Consider the following 19,833-nt stretch of genomic DNA (forward strand, 5'->3'; position numbering starts at 1 on the left):
AGGAAATGAAAGGGAAAGTGATATTGTAGATTACTCATGTTTAATGTTATTTTAGACATCCACCCTTTGCAATGTTAACCAAAGATTTAGATCTGTTGGAAAATGAATGGGGAATCTTTGGAATTCTAAATCACTCTGACATGTTGATTACAAACTACTCATGTTCAAAGTTAACGTTAGCAACCTACATTTCTAATGAATATAATACTGTTTTTATTCTACAGGGAATGTTTTCCAAAACACTGTTAGAATTAGAAGGAAGTCGGAGACTGGAACTCAACTGCTCCTTTGCTCTTTGTAAAGAGGTAGGTCAATTAAATGAATAGTTTTTCTGATACAAAAATACGATGATGTGGTCTGATTTCTAATGAGACAAGTCTCCAGTAGAGAAAAAAGGATATAGATTTCAGCAACTATATGTACACCCTTCAACAATGAGAAAAGCCTATATTTCATAGCCAGCTATTAAAATGGCCCAACATGACAAAATATAAAATTATTCAAACAATTGATTGATTTGTGTTTAATACCACTATCAGTACTATTGCCCTATTTTGTGGCAGTCAGTTTGTGGTTAATGAGCTGGAGTGCATGGAGAGAACTACTTGCCATAGGAAAACTGACAATCCAAGACAATTAAGATTGGAGTCAAACACACCTGACATGGATTCCAACTCACAACCTCAGTAACAGGCTAATGATACAGTAGTTTGCCTACTTAGACCAGTTCAGGCCAAGGCCGCTAAATTCAAACGAGAAAACTAACATCCTGATATATGAACAAAACAATAAACGATAAACAAATATGATATACAGCAACAAAGAACAACAACTTAAAAACAGGCTCTTGACAGGCCCATACAGAGTGATGTTTGCTTTCTGTGAAACATGAAAAAGTTTGGTGATCCTACATGTTCTTTTTAGCTCACCTGGCCCAAAGGGCCAAGTGAGCTTTTCCCATCACTTGGCGTCCGGCGTCTTTTTGGCTTATAACTCAAAAACCAAAGCATTTAGAGCAAATCTGACATAGGTTAAATTGTTCAACAGGTCAAGATCTATCTGCCCTTAAATTTTCAGATGAATCGAACAACCCGTTGTTGGGTTGCTGCCCCTAAATTGGTAATTTTAAGGAAATTTTGCTGTTTTTGGTTATTATCTTGAATACTATTATAGATAGAGATAAACTGTAAACAGCAATAATGTTCAACAAAGTAAGATTTACAAATAAGTCAACATGACCGAAATGGTCAGTTGACCCCTTTAGGAGTTATTGCCCTTTATAGTCAATTTTTAACAATTTTTCGTAAATCTTAGTAATCTTTTACAAAAATCTTCTCCTCTGAAACTACTTGGCCAAATTAATCCAAACTTGGCCACAATCATCATTGGGGTATCTAGTTTAAAAAATGTGTCCGGTGACCCGGTCATCCAACCAAGATGGCCGCCATGGCTAAAAATAGAACATAGGGGTAAAATGCAGTTTTTGGCTTATAACTCAAAAACCAAAGCATTTAGAGCAAATCTGACTGGGGTAAAAAAAATTATCAGGTCAACATCTATCTGCCCTTAAATTTTCAGATGAATCGGACAACCCCTTGTTGGGTTGCTCCCACTAAATTGGTAATTTTAAGGAAATTTTGCTGTTTTTGGTTATTATCTTGAATACTATTATAGATAGAGATAACCTGTAAACAGAAATAATGTTCAGAAAAGTAAGATTTACAAATAAGTCAACATGACTGAAATGGTCAATTGACCCCCTAAGGAGTTATTGTCCTTTATAGTCAATTTTTAACAATTTTCATAAAATTTGTAAATTTTTACTAACATTTTCCACTGAAACTACTGGGCCAAGTTCACTATAGATAGAGATAATTGTAAGCAGCAAGAATGTTCAGTAAAGTAAGATGTACAAACACATCACCATCACCAAAACACAATTTTGTCATGAATCTATCTGCTTCTTATGTTTAATATTCACATATACCAAGGTGAGCGACACAGGCTCTTTAGAGCCTCTAGTTTAATTTTTAAAACAAAATAGATTATATATAAAATTGAAAATCTTAAAATGAAACTGGGAAATTAAAAGATGTTTTTGAATAATAAGTGATGTATTATGTAGAAGACACCATAAACAAATCATAGAGTAAACATTGTTATTGTGCAGATCTAATGGCTGAGATAGGAAATAATCTTTTTATCCAGTTTCCATTCGGTTAATATTTTCAGAACATTGTTAAATTGTAAATATAAACATGTGGTGCATATGAATACAACTATTTGCTTGATTTTGTGTTAACAATTTTTTCTTCTTTTTCTTCAGCTGGTATTACTAGGAGCAGATGAGGGACTATTTTGTGTGAATTTATACCATGGTACACATGCCATTATAACACAGCTGACAGGATTTAAATGTGTGCACCAAATTGTATACATATCATCTCTCAACCTGATCATTCTAATAACAGGTAAAAAAAATTTACATGTAGCACTGATTTTATGAGAAACCATATTTTATTGCACCAGATGTATCTTACAATAAATAATGTGTCATCCTAGAAGCTATAAATCAAAATATGACGGATTTAGAAACTTGAATCAGATTGTTACCATATGGTATTGTTGAAAGCAATAAAGTGACTTATAGCTGTTTACCTTTGGTCTCAAGTTGGCAATTATGTCATATCTCCTTGATTTTATTTTGACAAGCTGAAACTTACATTACCAGGACCAAAAAGTAATTTCAAACTAGGCTAATAGTTGTGAGCAATACTGTAAACCAACTTACTTTTCGCAACTTTCGTGTCAGAGTAAAAAATAACACAAATACAAAACGTTGCAAATTTTTAAGATTTGGATCTTTCCTTATTTAACTACATCAAGTATATTAGAAAATCGCGAAATTAAATAGCTGCGAACTGGTCTAGAAAAGGTAAAACGTGAAATAAAAGTATCTAAAATACTAAGTTGGTTTACAGTATATGAAGAATAGAAAAGTCCACATTCCCTGCAAAATTATGAACATTCATTTTTACAGTAAAAAACTAGAAAAGTAAGTAAGTGTAGCACATACTTTAGTTAGTTTGCAGATCCTCTGTTACATAATTAAAAATTAATCTTGTACATACTATGTTTGTGTTTTTGATAAAAAAAAAAAAAAACAATCTTGTATATGCATTTTCTCTATGTGCACTGAACAAGAAAAGGTCTTATTGATATCATGTACCATTTCAATCTTACTAACAAAATGTGTTTCTGTTGCAGGAAGGGAAAGGTCTGTAGTCACCATAGACAAGCGTATGATACATTCTAGAATAGATCAGGCTAACTCTGCTGCTAAAGAAGAGACAAATCCTATCCCCCATACTGTCATAGAGGGAATTGTGGGATGTACTGTGATGGATGCTTCCAAGTGTCATGGTGGTTCCTACATGGTTGTTGGTATGGCAGACAGGGTTCTGCTTATGAAATACAACTCAGAAATGAAGTCATTCTGCTTGAGAAAAGTATGTACAGTTTTGGTTCTTAGAAATAGAATGTTTGATAAATATAGAATAAAAATATGTGAACTCAGTAATGAAGTCATTCTGTTTAAGAAAAGAATGCTTTATGTTAAATTTTGGTTCTGTGAATGTAAATGTTAGATAGATATAAAATAAAAAAATGTGAACTCAAAAGTTTAGTTTTGATAAGGGTAAATGTTTGATAAATATAGAATAAAAGGATGTGATATTATTGCTATTTGGAAAACCTTCTACAAGTAAAATTAGAGCATTTTACATTTATATTGATATTTTATAGAGAGCAAAAATGAAAGCAACATTGAAAAATTAGACAGCCTTAAAAAAAATATTTTAAAACCTGTTTCACAGCAGAACTAGCATAGAAAGTTTTTATTTATGTGAAATGATTTTAAAACTTTGATTTATTTCTTTTTTGCAGGAATTCATGACTAATGAGCCATGTAGCTGTGTTTGTTTATCCCATGAGTTTGCAATAGTGGGAACAGACAAATTTTATCGCTTGAGTTTAGATCATCCAAACATTACTGGTATGTTGATTAATTAGTATTACAGTCGATTCCCGTTATTTGCATAGCCTAATTGTCAGACAAAATTATGCGATTAAGCGGAGTATGCTTATATCCGAAATGCCAAATTACAGAGTCAAAATTCATATCGAATGATTATTTATTCTAATAAAAGTTATATGCATAATACTATTTTATTTTGTATTCTTTCAATAATTTTTCTAAATTATTTAGTTTTAGTTTATTTACCGAAGTTTCTTTTTACCTGGGATACGAAAATAAATAACAAATTGTTCTACAAATAGATTTGTTTATATGACCCGTATGTACAATATACATTGTTACGCTTTGATTGAACTGTTTAACAATATTACACCGTTTTTAATAATTTTTAACAATAGATGTGCAATGAACTGCATTTGATATACAGTATTTTCCGCTTGCACAGTTATATAACACTGTTTAACCTTGTTAGTTTCATATATGCAAAGCAGTAAACAGGTAATGGGGCCCTGCACAGGTTATTTGCTGGACACAAGTGTTGAAAGTGAGCAAATATAATAATAAGTAAATGCTCATTAAAATAAATTTAAAAATAACTGATTGATGTATAAAATTCTTCAACCATATAGAGTGGGGTGCTCATTTTCGCCATATCTTTCCATGTTTTTTCCAGTTTATATTCAGGTCTTTATGTTTTTGAAGTATACTGATATATCTACATGTATATGAAGATAACTTCAAATGCAAAATATTCTTAGCTTTAAAATGTGTTTTTTTTTGAGAAAAATCATTTGAAATGTTGGATTAAAGGGTGTTTGAAATTTCCTGATGTTTTGTCAACGGGGGACACATATTCGCCGTTGTTACACATCTATTACTGCATCCAAATAACTGCAGCTTTAAACAATATTTATCAATTAATTTCATTATAGATGAATAGCAGACATTTGAAAGGTGTAAAAAACTGAAATTTAGGACAATCTGTCAAAGAATTACTAAAGAAATACTTCTTTGAAATCGTTTTTTCCATTCAGGAAATTGGCTAAAAATCGTTGTCAGTTTTTCGGTCCTTTGCTTGCCGAAATTTGGTATCATTTTCAAAAATAATCATATTTGTTATAAAAATATAATTCCCGGCATATTTCTTCAATTTCAACCATCCTTTGAAGTTTTTACACTTCAAAATCATGAAACTGCGAATATGAGCGCCCCCCCCCCCCTCTATAAATTCCCTGTAATATTTAACATAAAACCCCAAATGTAATCTATGGACAATGTTTGAAATCCAATCAATAAGTAATACCTTTTGAGATAGAATTGGCGTGTTTTTACATAAATTAATTGTTTGACATTTTTGTGACCTCGATGCTTAAAATACTTAATAGAACATGGGAAACTTTACCTGTGTACACATAAAGGTTTATTTTATAATTAAATTCCAACATATAAACATGAAAGAAACTGTTTTAAAATTTTATTTAAACTAGAACACACCCGCAAAATCGCGGGGAATAAGAGCGTATGTAAACTGTTAAAAAATTATAACTGGAGAATTCCAGGAGAGGTATCAAAAGTCAAAGGTACTTGGGGACTGGACACATTTTTTTTTTTGCCCTCCCCCTTTTTAGCTCACCTGGCCCGAAGGGCCAAGTGAGCTTTTCCCATCACTTGGCGTCCGTCGTCCGTCGTCCGTCGTCCGTCGTCGTCGTTAACTTTTACAAAAATCTTCTCCTCTGAAACTGCTGGGCCAAATTAAACCAAACTTGGCCACAATCATCATTGGGGTATCTAGTTTAAAAAATGTGTGGCGTGACCCGGCCAACCAACCAAGATGGCCGCCATGGCTAAAAATAGAACATAGGGGTAAAATGCAGTTTTTGGCTTATAACTCAAAAACCAAAGCATTTAGAGAAAATCTGACATGGGGTAAAATTGTTTATCAGGTCAAGATCTATCTGCCCTGAAATTTTCAGATGAATCGGACAACCCATTGTTGGGTTGCTGCCCCTGAATTGGTAATTTTAAGGAAATTCTGCTGTTTTTGGTTATTATCTTCAATATTATTATAGATAGAGATAAACTGTAAACAGCAAGAATGTTCAACAAAGTAAGATTTACAAATAAGTCAACATGACCGAAATGGTCAGTTGACCCCTTTAGGAGTTATTGCCCTTTATAGTCAATTTTTAACCATTTTTCGTAAATCTTAGTAATCCTTTACAAAAATCTTCTCCTCTGAAACTACTGGGCCAAATTAATCCAAACTTGGCCACAATCATCTTTGGGGTATCTAGTTTAAAAAATGTGTGGCGTGACCCTGCCATCCAACCAAGATGGCCGCCATGGCTAAAAATAGAACATAGGGGGAAAATGCAGTTTTTGGCTTATAACTCAAAAACCAAAGCATTTAGAGCAAATCTGACACGCAGTAAAATTGTTAATCAGGTCAGGATCTATCAGCTCTGGAATTTTCAGATGAATCGGACAACCCGTTGTTAGGTTGCTGCCCCTGAATTGATAATTTTAAGGAAATTCTGCTGTTTTTGGTTATTATCTTCAATATTATTATAGATAGAGATAAACTGTAAACAGCAAGAATGTTCAGCAAAGTAAGATTTACAAATAAGTCAACATGACCGAAATGGTCAGTTGACCCCTTTAGGAGTTATTGCCCTTTATAGTCAATTTTTAACCATTTTTCGTAAATCTTAGTAATCCTTTACAAAAATCTTCTCCTCTGAAACTACTGGGCCAAATTAATCCAAACTTGGCCACAATCATCTTTGGGGTATCTTGTTTTAAAAAAATTGTCCGGTGAACTGGCCATTCAACCAAGATGGCCGCCATGGCTAAAAATAGAACATAGGGGTAAAATGCAGTTTTTTGCTTATAACTCAAAAACCAAAGCATTAAGAGCAAATCTGACTTATGCAAATATTGTTAATCACGTCTAGATCTATCTGCCCTGAAATTTTCAGATGAATCAGACAACCCGTTGTTGGGTTGCTGCACCTGAATTGGTAATTTTGAGGAAATTTTGCTGTTTTTGGTTATTATCTTGAATATTATTATAGATAGAGATAAACTGTCAACAGCAATAATGTTCAGTAAAGTAAGATTTACAAATAAGTCAACATGACCGAAATGGTCAATTGACCCCCACAAGGAGTTATTGTCCTTTATAGTCAATTTTTAACATTTTCCACTGAAACTACTGGGCCAAGTTCATTATAAATAGAGATAATTGTAAGCAGCAAGAATGTTCAGTAAAGTAAGATGTACAAACACATCACCATCACCAAAACACAATTTTGTCATGAATCCATCTGCTTCCTTTGTTTAATATTCACATAGACCAAGGTGAGCGACACAGGCTCTTTAGAGCCTCTAGTTTCAAATACCGTTTTTATTCTTTATGTTTTTCTGTATACTATGAACATACATTACTATATAAAACGGTCACTGATATATTAAAAATCACCCCAGTAAACTATTCAGTGGAATTTATAGTAAATTATAGCAAATTTATACAATTTATTCATAGTATAACTGTATGTAGTATACAGAAATATTTCACTGACCACCGTGGATAGAAAACTATTGGAATTGATAATATATATAAATAGCACTTTATCTATAGTATATGTATGATCATAGTATACAGCAAAACGCAAAAAATAATTGTTCTGTCCCAAGTACTTATGCAAATTATGTTTAATTTTAAAACAGGCCTAAAGGGCAGCGGAAGTCTTTTATATTTCTCAAAAAGTCAGTCCGATGACGGAAACAATATATGGACACCTATATTTTTGTTTTCCTCCCAAAATGACCCAAACTGAAATACTTTAAGCAAGGATGATAAATGCTAGAACACACCCGCGGGCATCCAGAGCGTGGTTGAAAGTATGTAAAGTGTTGTAGGATGAATTTTTGTAAAAACATTAATGACTGGAGAATTCCAGAAAAGGTCACGTAATAAAAGTTATAGGTACTTGGGGACAGCGGGACAATTGTTTTTCAACCCCTTCACCTTTTTTCCCAAAATTTCCAATTTTTTGTTTTCTATTTATTTCAATATGAACATGTTAGTATGTTATTAACATACATTACTATAAATAAAGTGTGTTTGCTTTTTACTATCAATTCTCAGTTAACTAATCAATCCACGGCGGTCATTGATATATTATATAGACCCTCTCTATTTAATATATTTTGTGACCCGATGAATTATTGTAAAAGATTTTATGACTGAAGAATTTCAGAAAAGGTATCAAAAGTTATTGGGACATGACAATTGTTTTTCTAGCCCGGCTCCTAATTTTTTTCCTCCAAAACTCCTATATTTTTTTTTTCTATTGATTTCAATATATAGACTCTCTCTATTTAATAAACTCAGTGACCGCCGTGGATAGTAAACTTGAAAACGATAGCAGATAGCAAATACACGTTATTCATAGTCTTCATATTGTGGAAGGAAGAGAAGCGACACACAAAATGAGGTCTTCTCGTTTAATTGTATAGATAACACAAAAGTAAATATGAAATAATAATGAAAATTATGATGCATTAAAGAAAAATATACTCACCAAATTGCCGTTTCCGGTCAAAATTCTCGTCAGTTTTAACTAAGCACATCCATCTGGCATTTTTTTCTATGCAATTAACTGAAAGGCCACTTGAAGAGCTATGCATTTAACTGGACAATTAAACATTAGATGAATGGGAAATGGTTTTGTGCAGGAGAAAATTATGTAATTAACAGAATTATGCTATTTTAAAAGCAGTATGCAATTAGTGGAGTCGACTGTATGAAATTCAAATATTTATTCAGAGAAAATGTATTAACATGTGGTTTGTCACTGCAGAAAGGAAATATTTAATTAGCATGTTTACTAATTGCTTCTTTTTAAGAATAGAATGATACACAGATATTAAATGGTTTTTTGTTAAAAAAAAAAAATTTAAACTGAATGTTGAATAAATTTCTCATTACATTGCAAGGTTATGCATATTTTTTTATGTTTCTTTTTATATTTTTTTATCCAGGATTCTACCATGAATGATGTGAACAATGTAACATTTTGTGTTTAAATTATAGATTGAACTTGAACCACTATTATTCTTTTTTGTATTGAATAATTTATAATACCAAAGATTGGCAATCAATTTAACTACCTCTACTGTATTACTCAAAAAATATGTGCATGCCTCTCTAATTATTTTTCAAGAATAATACTTTTACTTTAATTTTCTCATTTTTGACTTTTTCTGTAAGGTTTGAAAAACTTTAATATCTTTAAAACAAACATCCAACAATGGTCAGGTTGGAAGAGAAGCCTTGCGTAGTGGTAGGGACCATGGGAAGGTTGTCCATTAAGAGACCAAGCTTTTTGAACAATGTCATGTATCATGTAAAAGTAATACCAAATCAATATACATTGTAAACAAACTTTATTTTTTCTATATTTATTTTATCTATTTATAACTCTTTATTGCTACTTTCACTTTTCATTGTTTCTCTCACCATGACAACATAAAATTCAATGTACCACTTTGATTACTTCAGTATTTAGTTTCTGAACGTAAATTGTCCTGATGAAGCCTGCCTGGCAGGCGAAACATGTAGACCATAGCAAATAAAATTGCAGACCATTTGAGGTGTTGTTGTCAATTTGGAGTATTGTTTTAAAAAGAAAGATTTAATGAACAATGAAAGTCAAGCTGTTCAAATTAAATTGTCAATGTTGTATGTTTTATATATTGTGATTTTATTTTTATATTTGTAGATTTTGTTGACAAGAGGGATAACTCTTTAGCATTTGCAGCTTTTGGAGCAGCAATACACAATAGCTTTCCTTTAGCAGTTGTAAAAGTATCACCTGAAGGATTGCCGCTGGAATTTCTCATCTGTTTCCATGGTAATGATTTTGTTAAACATTAATTACAACTAAAAAAAAATCAAGATGAGTCCTCTACCTGTGGGTTTCACACAGCTCTACAGAGGCTGGTTAGTGCATATATCCATGTGAGATAAAAACAAAAAATGATCATGAGAGACCCTCATTGGTAGACAAGTTTGTTAAACATCTCTTTTGAAGATTACATTATAAGGTCATTTTATTGAAGATAAAGCTTGTTAAAATGTGTTATGTTTTACATTACAGTTTTAACCTTTACATTGTGAGCGTTTTGTTTTTCAATACAAAAGGCCTCCAGATAATTGCTCATTAACCTTAATTAATTTGAATTCATTTATTTTCGTGGATACCGATTCAATTTCTGGCAGAAAAATTGCATTTTTATGTATATCTTAATTTGTGGATTTGCCTATGTCTGCATACAAGCCTGTAGAAAATTTTACAATAATTGAATATTTAAATTACCGTAGTGGTTTACCTTACCAATGAAATCCATGAAAATTGAAGTCTCACAAATGATGATGAATTTATAGTAATATACATCTGTTTTCTAATGAAATATAGATACTGGTACTAAGCTACAAAGTTTGTAAGAATAAATAACTTCTTTGCAAATAAAAGGATTTAAGGTTTTATTTGCATTTAGGCAGAAACCAAAATGACTACATTGAACATAAAAAGTCAATATGTAACTGATTATTTTTGCAGAATTTGGATTTTATGTTGATTCCAAGGGAAAAAGAAGCAGACCAACTGAGCTGAAATGGAGTTGTCTGCCATTGTCTTTTGGTAGGTGAAGTTAGAAGGTGGCCTCTTTACCTCAAGTACAGGGTGTTTTTAATTCTCTTTTTAGCTCACCTGGCCCAAAGGGCCAAGTGAGCTTTTCCCATCACTTGGCGTCCGTCGTCCGTCGTCGTCCGGCGTCGTTAACTTTTACAAAAATCTTCTCCTCTGAAACTACTGGGCCAAATTACACCAAACTTGGCCAAAATTATCATTGGGGTATCTAGTTTAAAAAATGTGTCCGGTGACCCGGCCAACCATCCAAGATGGCCGCCATGGCTAAAAATAGAACATAGGGGTAAAATGCAGTTTTTGGCTTATAACTCAAAAACCAAAGCATTTAGAGCAAATCTGACAAGGGGTAAACTTGTGTAACAGGTCAAGATCTATCTGCCCTGAAATTTTCAGATAAATCGGATAACCTGTTGTTGGGTTGCTGCCCCTGAATTAGTAATTTTAAGGAAATTTTGCTGTTTTTGGTTATTATCTTAAATATTATTATAGATAGAGATAAACTGTAAACAGCAATAATGTTCAGCAAAGTAATATTTACAAATAAGTCAACATGACCGAAATGGTCAGTTGACCCCTTTAGGAGTTATTGCCCTTTATAGTCAATTTTTAACCATTTTTCGTAAATCTTAGTAATCTTTTACAAAAATCTTCTCCTCTGAAACTACTTGGCCAAATTACACCAAACTTGGCCAAAATCATCATTGGGGTATCTTGTTTAAAAAATGTGTCCGGTGACCCGGCCAACCATCCAAGATGGCCGCCATGGCTAAAAATAGAACATAGGGGTAAAATGCAGTTTTTGGCTTATAACTCAAAAACCAAAGCATTTAGAGCAAATCTGACAAGGGATAAACTTGTGTAACAGGTCAAGATCTATCTGCCCTGAAATTTTCAGATAAATCGGATAACCTGTTGTTGGGTTGCTGCCCCTGAATTAGTAATTTTAAGGAAATTTTGCTGTTTTTGGTTATTATCTTAAATATTATTATAGATAGAGATGAACTGTAAACAGCAATAATGTTCAGCAAAGTAATATTTACAAATAAGTCAACATGACCGAAATGGTCAGTTGACCCCTTTAGGAGTTATTGCCCTTTATAGTCAATTTTTAACCATTTTTCGTAAATCTTAGTAATCTTTTACAAAAATCTTCTCCTCTGAAACTACTTGGCCAAATTACACCAAACTTGGCCAAAATCATCATTGGGGTATCTTGTTTAAAAAATGTGTCCTGTGACCCGGCCAACCATCCAAGATGGCCGCCATGGCTAAAAATAGAACATAGGGGTAAAATGCAGTTTTGGGCTTATAACTCAAAAACCAAAGCATTTAGAGCAAATCTGACAAGGGGTAAAATTGTGTAACAGGTCAAGATCTATCTGTCTTGAAATTTTCAGATAAATCGGATAACCTGTTGTTGGGTTGCTGCCCCTGAATTAGTAATTTTAAGGAAATTTTGCTGTTTTTGGTTATTATCTTGAATATTGTTATAGATAGAGATAACTTGTAAACAGCAATAATGTTCAGCTAAATAACATCTCGAAATAAGTCAACATGACCAAAATCGTCAGTTGACCCCTTAAGGAGTTGTTGCCCATTTTATTCAATTTTTAACAATTTTCACTAATTTGGTAAATTTTTGTAAATTTTTACAAAATATTTTTCACTGTATCTAAAGGTCCAAGTTTATTATAGATAGAGAAAATTCTAAGTACCAAGAATGTTCAGTAAAGTAAGATCTACAAACACATCACTATCAGCAAAACACAATTTTGTCATGAATCCATCTGTGTCCTTTGTTTAATATGCACATAGACCAAGGTGAGCGACACAGGCTCTTTAGAGCCTCTAGTTTACTTTTGTTGTACATTATACTGTAAATTTAGAAATTATGATGAGGTTTTTATAAATGTAAATAATGCAAGTGAGTTGGAGAAGACGTTACTTAGTTGAAAAACTTGTGTCTAACCATTTCTCATTTTTGACCAATAAAATACGTTCAAACTAACTGGGTGAGTATCATAATAATTAGAACTCACATTCTGGTATCTGATACATACATCTGTATGCAGATCTTTCTGAAATTGTACTTATTATACCCCCACTTTGAACACGCTTTGAAAAAAAGGGGGGTATACTGTTTTACCTCTGTCTGTCCTTCCGTCAGTCCGTCAGTCCATCAGTCCGTCCGTCCCATGAATATTTTTCGTCACATTTTTCTCAGGAACTACACTACCAGGATTTCTGAAATTTGGTTTCAGGCTTGATATAAGTCAGCTATACTGTGTGATGCGTTTTCAGATTCATCACTCGACAAGTTCCTGTTTACCGAACACTTGTATCATTTTTACACGTCCTGATAGCCAAGTTGAAAATTTTTCGTCACATTTTTCTCAGGAACTACAATACAAGGATTTCTGAAATTTGGTTTCAAAGTTTATATAAGTCTGCTATACCGTGTGATGCTTTTTCAGATTCATCACTCAACAAGTTCCTGTTTACTGAACACTTGTATTATTTTACACATGATAACCAAGTTGAAAATTTTCGTCACATTATTCTCAGGAATTCCAATACAAGGATTTCTGAAATTTGGTTTCAGGATTTATACAAGTCAGCTATACCTTGTGATGCTTTTTCAGATTCTTCACTCAACAACTTCCTGTTTACAGAACACTTGCATATTTTAACACCAAAAATGATCCACTTGCAGCGGGGGTATCATCAGTGAGCAGTAGCTCACAGTTTCACTTGTTTATCTTGCATTTATACCTATAACTTTCAGAACAATAGAAGTCTCCTTGAACACTGAAAGGTCTAATATACCATACCAATAAAACAGTAGATGTCTTCTAAAGCACATTAATAAGTCTCCTGTAACCTACCACAAGGAACAATAGATGTCTCCTAATAAATGCTACCAATTCTTATATACCATACCACATACAAATGTAAATGTCTTTAAGTACATAAAAGTCTCAAGAACCATACCACATAGAACAAGTAGAAATCTCCGCCTAAAACCTAACAAGTCTCATACATATATACCATACCACAAGAACAGTTGATGTGTCCTTATAGACAATAACTAGTCTCATGCATCATACCACATTTATCTATATTTCTATAGATGCTTAGAGTAGAAAAGGAAATGTTCAACTAGGATGGAACATATATATCTTGCCGTACAGGATACTGATATCATACGCAAAACTTTATAATAACTATTCTAATTTTATTAACAAACTAGTATACTAAAACACTATTGTATACACAGTATACTAAAATCATATTCACAATCATTTCTACATCTTTTATACTAAATACATATGAAAATAATAATAAATGTATCATTTGGCTTTCTAGGGATCTACTCGTTAAAACTTACAATAAAAATTAAAATAACCATATGAAAAAACACTACCTACTCAAAACAATTTTTAAATTAATTAAAAAGTAAATTGTCTAAATTATGCAATTTAAGAACCTGCAGTAGAGCCCTGACAGGTGAAAAATTAATTTAAGAAACCTGACTGGTAGAGCCCAAACAGGTATAAATTTGAAAAATGAGAATGTCTGCGGTAGATCCCAGCAGGTACTTTTAGAACCTGAGTGGTAGAGCCCACACAAGTATGAATTTTGAAAACTGAGAATTCCTGCGGTAGATCCCAACAGGTACTTTTAGAACCTGAGTGGTAGAGCCCAGACAAGTATGAATTTTGAAAACTGAGAATTCCTGGGGTAGATCCCAACAGGTACTATTAGAACCTGACTGGTAGAGCCCAGACAAGTATAAATTTGAAAAATGAGAATTCCTGCGGTAGATTCCAACAGGTACAAAAAAAATAACTTAATTATCACCCTTAAATAAAACAAAGCCTAAATAAATAATAAAATGTATTAATGAATTGGGGGAAAATAATTTCCCTGAAATTAAGTAGGCCAAATTAAATGACAGAACAACACACACAACATAAAACTAAAACAAACAAAAAACAAATATGTTATGAGTAGCCCCTGTTTAAATAAACATGTAAAATAATTAACACTAAAATAAGACTATTAAATTCTTAAAGGTGCAGCTGGGGATTCGGTGGGTGGGCTGAATAAATTATCCACAAGTAAAAATATGACTGCTAACAGTGCAATGCTCAAACGACAACTGCCATCCTATCAAAATTATATACAGATGATTCTCATACATGTCTGATAACACCTATGCTGTCATCAAGCTGTTTCCCATTTATGATATAATACCTATCCCTTAATCTCTAATTAAAACAGAACTGACAAGCTGACAAGCTAACAAGCTGACCTTAACATTAAAGAAAACAAACCAGCGGAAGTTTAATCATGGGAATTATCAAAATATGTATAAACTATAATTTAATTTTATTTAAATTACCATTAAGTTTGTTTTTCAAAAATCAGACCAATAAATGTATGCCATAATTTATGAATTTATATAATAATATTTAATTTTTGTATAAATTTTTTTTTTAAAAAGATTGAACAATTATGTCATATGAAATTACAAGTTTGTATTTTTATGTACCTTTTTTTTCTTCTTAGTTGTCCACTTTTAAGCATATTTACACACAAGTAATTCTGTGACTCTAAAAATATTAGTTGTAATTTATTTAATCATTTATCTGACTTCATAATCTTCAGGGAATGAATTTGCTGTTACTATGGTTAGACTTTATAGAGAACCTGTTAGTCTGTTATTTTTTTATTTAAAACAAAATCATTTTTTTGTTACAGCTTACAGTGAACCATTCCTATATGTGACATACTTTAGTAGTGTACAATGTATTACAATACCTGCTGACAAAAGAGAAACAAGGTTTGTAAATGATTTGGAGTAAGAAATTCTTTGTTAATGAGAAATTTTTAAAAACTTTAAACTTCTTTTTGTCATTGTCTGCAAAGTCACTGGTGTTTCCTTGAGTGAGAATCTTTGTTCTAGTTGGCCAATCCATATAAAATGTTAACATGAAAATTCCTAACAAAAAATTAAATTGGGTGTTGTTTTCGGAATTCGTCTGTTGGTCCATTGTTCTATCAAATCTCAACTATCCCATACATTGGCCTATTGACACATTCTTCTATCAGATTAATTAATTATGGGCATTTAGTGCTGTGAATTATAATCCAAATTACTGAAAATAATATATGAATATAGTTTTTTCACTAATATTTGTAAAGTGCTGTGTCCCCTGTGTATTTAATATTTTGTGTTTATATGGTCTATTCACATTTTTGAAATTTTTTACATTTCAGCTTGATAATATTCCAAATTTAGTGAATATTGCCAATGGGTAGGTTGTATCAATTTCAATTAGTAAGAATATTAAAATTCTAATTGAAATGTTATACAAATGAGTTTTTATACGCCCGGGACGGGACGTATTATGGTATACCGTTGTCCGTCCGTCCGTCCGTCTGTCCGTCCGTCGTCCACACTTCGGACAATAACTCAAAAACTCTTTCACTAATTTCCATGAAATTTAAGTGAATTGTTTATATCTATTGACGTAAGCTCCCTTTTGTTTTTTTTTAATTTCAGATTTTAAGTTTTGGATTTATGGGGCTTTATTCATAAAAAAGGGGGATTTTTAACACTTCGGACAATAACTCAAAAAGGCTTTCACCAATGTCCATGAAACTTTGGTGAATTGTTTATATCTATTGACGTAAGCTCCCTTTCGTTTTTTTTTAATTTCAGATTTTAAGTTTTGGATTTATGGGGCTTTATTCATAAAAAAAGGGGGATTTTCAACACTTCGGACAATATCTCAAAAAGGCTTTCACTAATGTCCATGAAACTTTGGTGAATTGTTTATATCTATTGATGTAAGCTCCCTTTCAATTTTTATAAATTTCAGATTTTAAGTTTTGGATTAATGGGGCTTTATTCATAAAAAAAGGGGGATTTTTAACACTTCTGACAATAACTCAAAAAGGCTTTCACCAATGTCCATGAAACTTTGGTGAATTGTTTATATCTATTGATGTAAGCTCCCTTTCAATTTTTATAAATTTCAAATTTTAAGTTTTGGATTTATGGGGCTTTATTCATAAAAAAAGGGGATTTTTAACACTTCGGACAATAACTCAAAAAGGCTTTCACCAATGTCCTTGAAACTTTGGTGAATTGTTTATATCTTTTGATGTAAGCTCCCTTTCAGATTTTACATTTCCGTGTTATGAATTTTAATGCTTAAAAAAGGGGGGATTTTCCAATAAAAGACAAGTTAAAAGAGCAACGGGTGTATCATGCGCTAAAGCGCAGCCCTTTATTATTTAATAATAATTTTGTTGGTATCTTATCCTTATAGAGGTAAACAGACCTGTATAGATATTCAAGGCCCCCGATTTCTGGGTGTAGGTATTACTCGTGGTACTGTTTACATTTCCATGGGAACAGGATACCTGACAGAGTTAATAGTTCTCCAAGGAAACGATGGAATCTCTAGAGAATTCAAGGATGAGGACGATAAAGAAAATAGGTCAGTTTTTAAAAAACAAAAGATTGAGTGGGTTATAACAGACTGTTTCAATTTTTATACTGAAATGGTAATTTTAAAATATACACAGTAAATGTTTTATACTTTTAAAATGGCAATGTTAACATATGTACAATATTAATGTTCTAATAAAAGCTATTTTGTTAAAGATAAATTGGACCTTCTGGAAACATTATTGTAAAAATTTAAGATTTGCTTTTAATAGCCATTTTTGTTGTTGTTAGAAATGTATATAAGAAATTAGGTCTGTTCCACAAGATGAGGTTTAAGACCTCCTAGTAATGGTCAAGACTAAAAAACAAATTACTTGAATTGATGATTTTTTGGGTTTTTTTTTTTTTTTTTTTTTTTGACATAGTGTCTCTTGTTTATCAATCACAAGTTTATCTTTCAAATTTACTCAATTAATTATTTTTATTTTCAATGCTTAATCTTTCTTAGATATTTTGGATTTGTCTTTTGATTTGTTTTGTTATAATATTGGTAAAAATGTGGTCATTAAACATAATGTTCATGCTCGATCATTTATCAAAGACAAGAAATTGCAATATTAGATTACATTTCTTCATCTTTTATTATTGTTTTACTTGTAGACCAAAGTCACCAGGAAGATTCCTCAGTCCAAAAAAAGGAAGCGTGAAACCATCTTCTAACATGAGGAGACAACTCTCTTTAACTTCTTTAGACAGTAATTTTAGTGAGATATCTGTATCAAGTGCAGATAGCCGAATGACAGTAGAATCAGACGTGTGAATAGTCTATTAAGTGCAGATAGCCGAATGACAGTAGAATCAGACGTGTGAATAGTCATGGAATCTAATTTAGCAATTGATTAAGATGGTGTTTACATTGATGTAGTAACAAACTGATTCAAGGATATTTGGAATCCTAGCTAATTATTTATTAAGATAGGTGTTATAAACAACTGTCCAAGGTCATGTTATTAAAAACAAGTAGGAGTAAACAAAAAGCATTCCAAGGTCAATCAATTTATAATTCAAGGTTATTCAATCTAATTACTTTTCATTGCTAGTAAACTAACTTGACTAATGTGATTTAAAGGAAGTGATGATGGTGGATCCATCTTTTTTTATTGAAATATTTCTTATAATAATAATAATAGTAAAAATTTCTATAGCGCCCTATATAACAATAAAATCACTCTAAGGCGCTTTACATATATATATACATGATAAAAATATATTAAGTTAACCACAAAACAAAATGAAATAAAAAATGTTATGTTTAAAAGAACTAAAAACGTATATATGAAAGATATATGAACATAAATAATTATATTGATAGAAAAATAATAGAATTAAAATCAATAATAAGTACAAAAAAAAAATAAAAAAATAAAAAATAATTAAAACATAGAAAGCGAAAATATATTAAAAATTTAGCAGAAAGATTATAATAAATAATTGAAATGGTCATGAAAACTTTTGCTAGAATAAAAATTGTACGAAGAAAACAAAAAAAACAAAAATCACAGCACATTTTCAAATAAAAGGAATAAGAATTAAGATAACAGCTTATTAAACGCAAGTCTGTAAAAATATGTCTTCAATTGTTTTTTAAAACACTGAACAGATTTAGAGTGACAAATTTGTACAGGTAGATTGTTCAATAGGGCAGCACGATTAAATTGTCTTTCACCGTACGTTTTTGTTCGGACATGTGGCAGTTCGAGTCTAAGGCTGCCCTCTGATCGTAGTGCCCTAGTTGTTGTTTGGAGATGTAATAGTTCCTGTATATAGGACTTCTTCTTATAAAATTGAGATGAAGAAAGTTAGTTAGAAATACAATTCTAATCTTCATCAGTAATGAATGTAGGAGGAGTTTGAAACCTCAAGTCAAAGGTTTTTTGGCCCTTTACAAGGATTGTCAAAACTAACTCATTGATAAATGATTTTTGTTAGAATTAATAGATTTATAAATAATTTCTAATTGATAGATTTGATTGTTCAAAAAACTTTTTTAGTATTCTTTTAGAATTCAGGTTAAGACTAGTTTCTCCTTTTCAATTTTTGCAATTCTTGAAAAAGTCTTGCGGCCAAAACATCCTACTTGAATTGATTAATGCAATAATTTGGAAAATTAATTGCCTTTGGAATAAGAAATAATAAAAAGGGATGGTAAGCATGCATATTAGGTGGTTTCATTTGAATTAGCTATCCCCACATTTTCTGGTTTTCTTGTTCATTTGAAACCAATCATAGATTAACTAAACAAATAAATGAAATCAATGTTATAGTTATCAGTTTGTTGTATTCTGTCATATTATTGTCACTAATTTTTCTATTTTCATCTTTATAATATGATAGAAATAATCAATTTTGTATATAATGAAATGAAACTCCATCCCTCTTAATCATGTGTGAAAACAAAATCCAGTGGATTACCATGTGTTTATTATATCTGAGTTGATGCACTTCTACTTTTAAGGTATATTCCAATTAATAAATTAGTTTTGTATTTTTTGCAAACTCCAGAGAGTTCAAGTTACATCTCATATTCACTATAGATCAAATTTTATGATTCCTACAAA

At 31.6% G+C, this 19,833-nt stretch overlaps 1 protein-coding gene across 1 annotated transcript in view; it reads left to right on the forward strand.

Moving 5' to 3' along the window:
* Positions 1 to 18,392, forward strand: part of LOC139512205 (citron rho-interacting kinase-like) — a 63,818-nt gene extending 45,426 nt beyond the window's left edge. The window contains exons 36-44 of the mRNA XM_071299628.1: positions 225 to 305; positions 2,327 to 2,471; positions 3,268 to 3,509; positions 3,946 to 4,054; positions 9,823 to 9,954; positions 10,663 to 10,743; positions 15,517 to 15,598; positions 17,094 to 17,264; positions 17,876 to 18,392. Of these exons, the coding sequence (XP_071155729.1) occupies positions 225 to 305; positions 2,327 to 2,471; positions 3,268 to 3,509; positions 3,946 to 4,054; positions 9,823 to 9,954; positions 10,663 to 10,743; positions 15,517 to 15,598; positions 17,094 to 17,264; positions 17,876 to 18,035 (1,203 nt within the window). The 3' untranslated portion in view covers positions 18,036 to 18,392. The remainder of the gene's footprint in view (positions 1 to 224; positions 306 to 2,326; positions 2,472 to 3,267; positions 3,510 to 3,945; positions 4,055 to 9,822; positions 9,955 to 10,662; positions 10,744 to 15,516; positions 15,599 to 17,093; positions 17,265 to 17,875) is intronic.
* Positions 18,393 to 19,833: the final 1,441 nt, after the last annotated feature.

This window comes from Mytilus edulis, chromosome 2 (genome assembly GCF_963676685.1).
Source record: "Mytilus edulis chromosome 2, xbMytEdul2.2, whole genome shotgun sequence".
In the NCBI taxonomy this organism is placed as follows: Eukaryota; Metazoa; Mollusca; class Bivalvia; order Mytilida; family Mytilidae; genus Mytilus; species Mytilus edulis.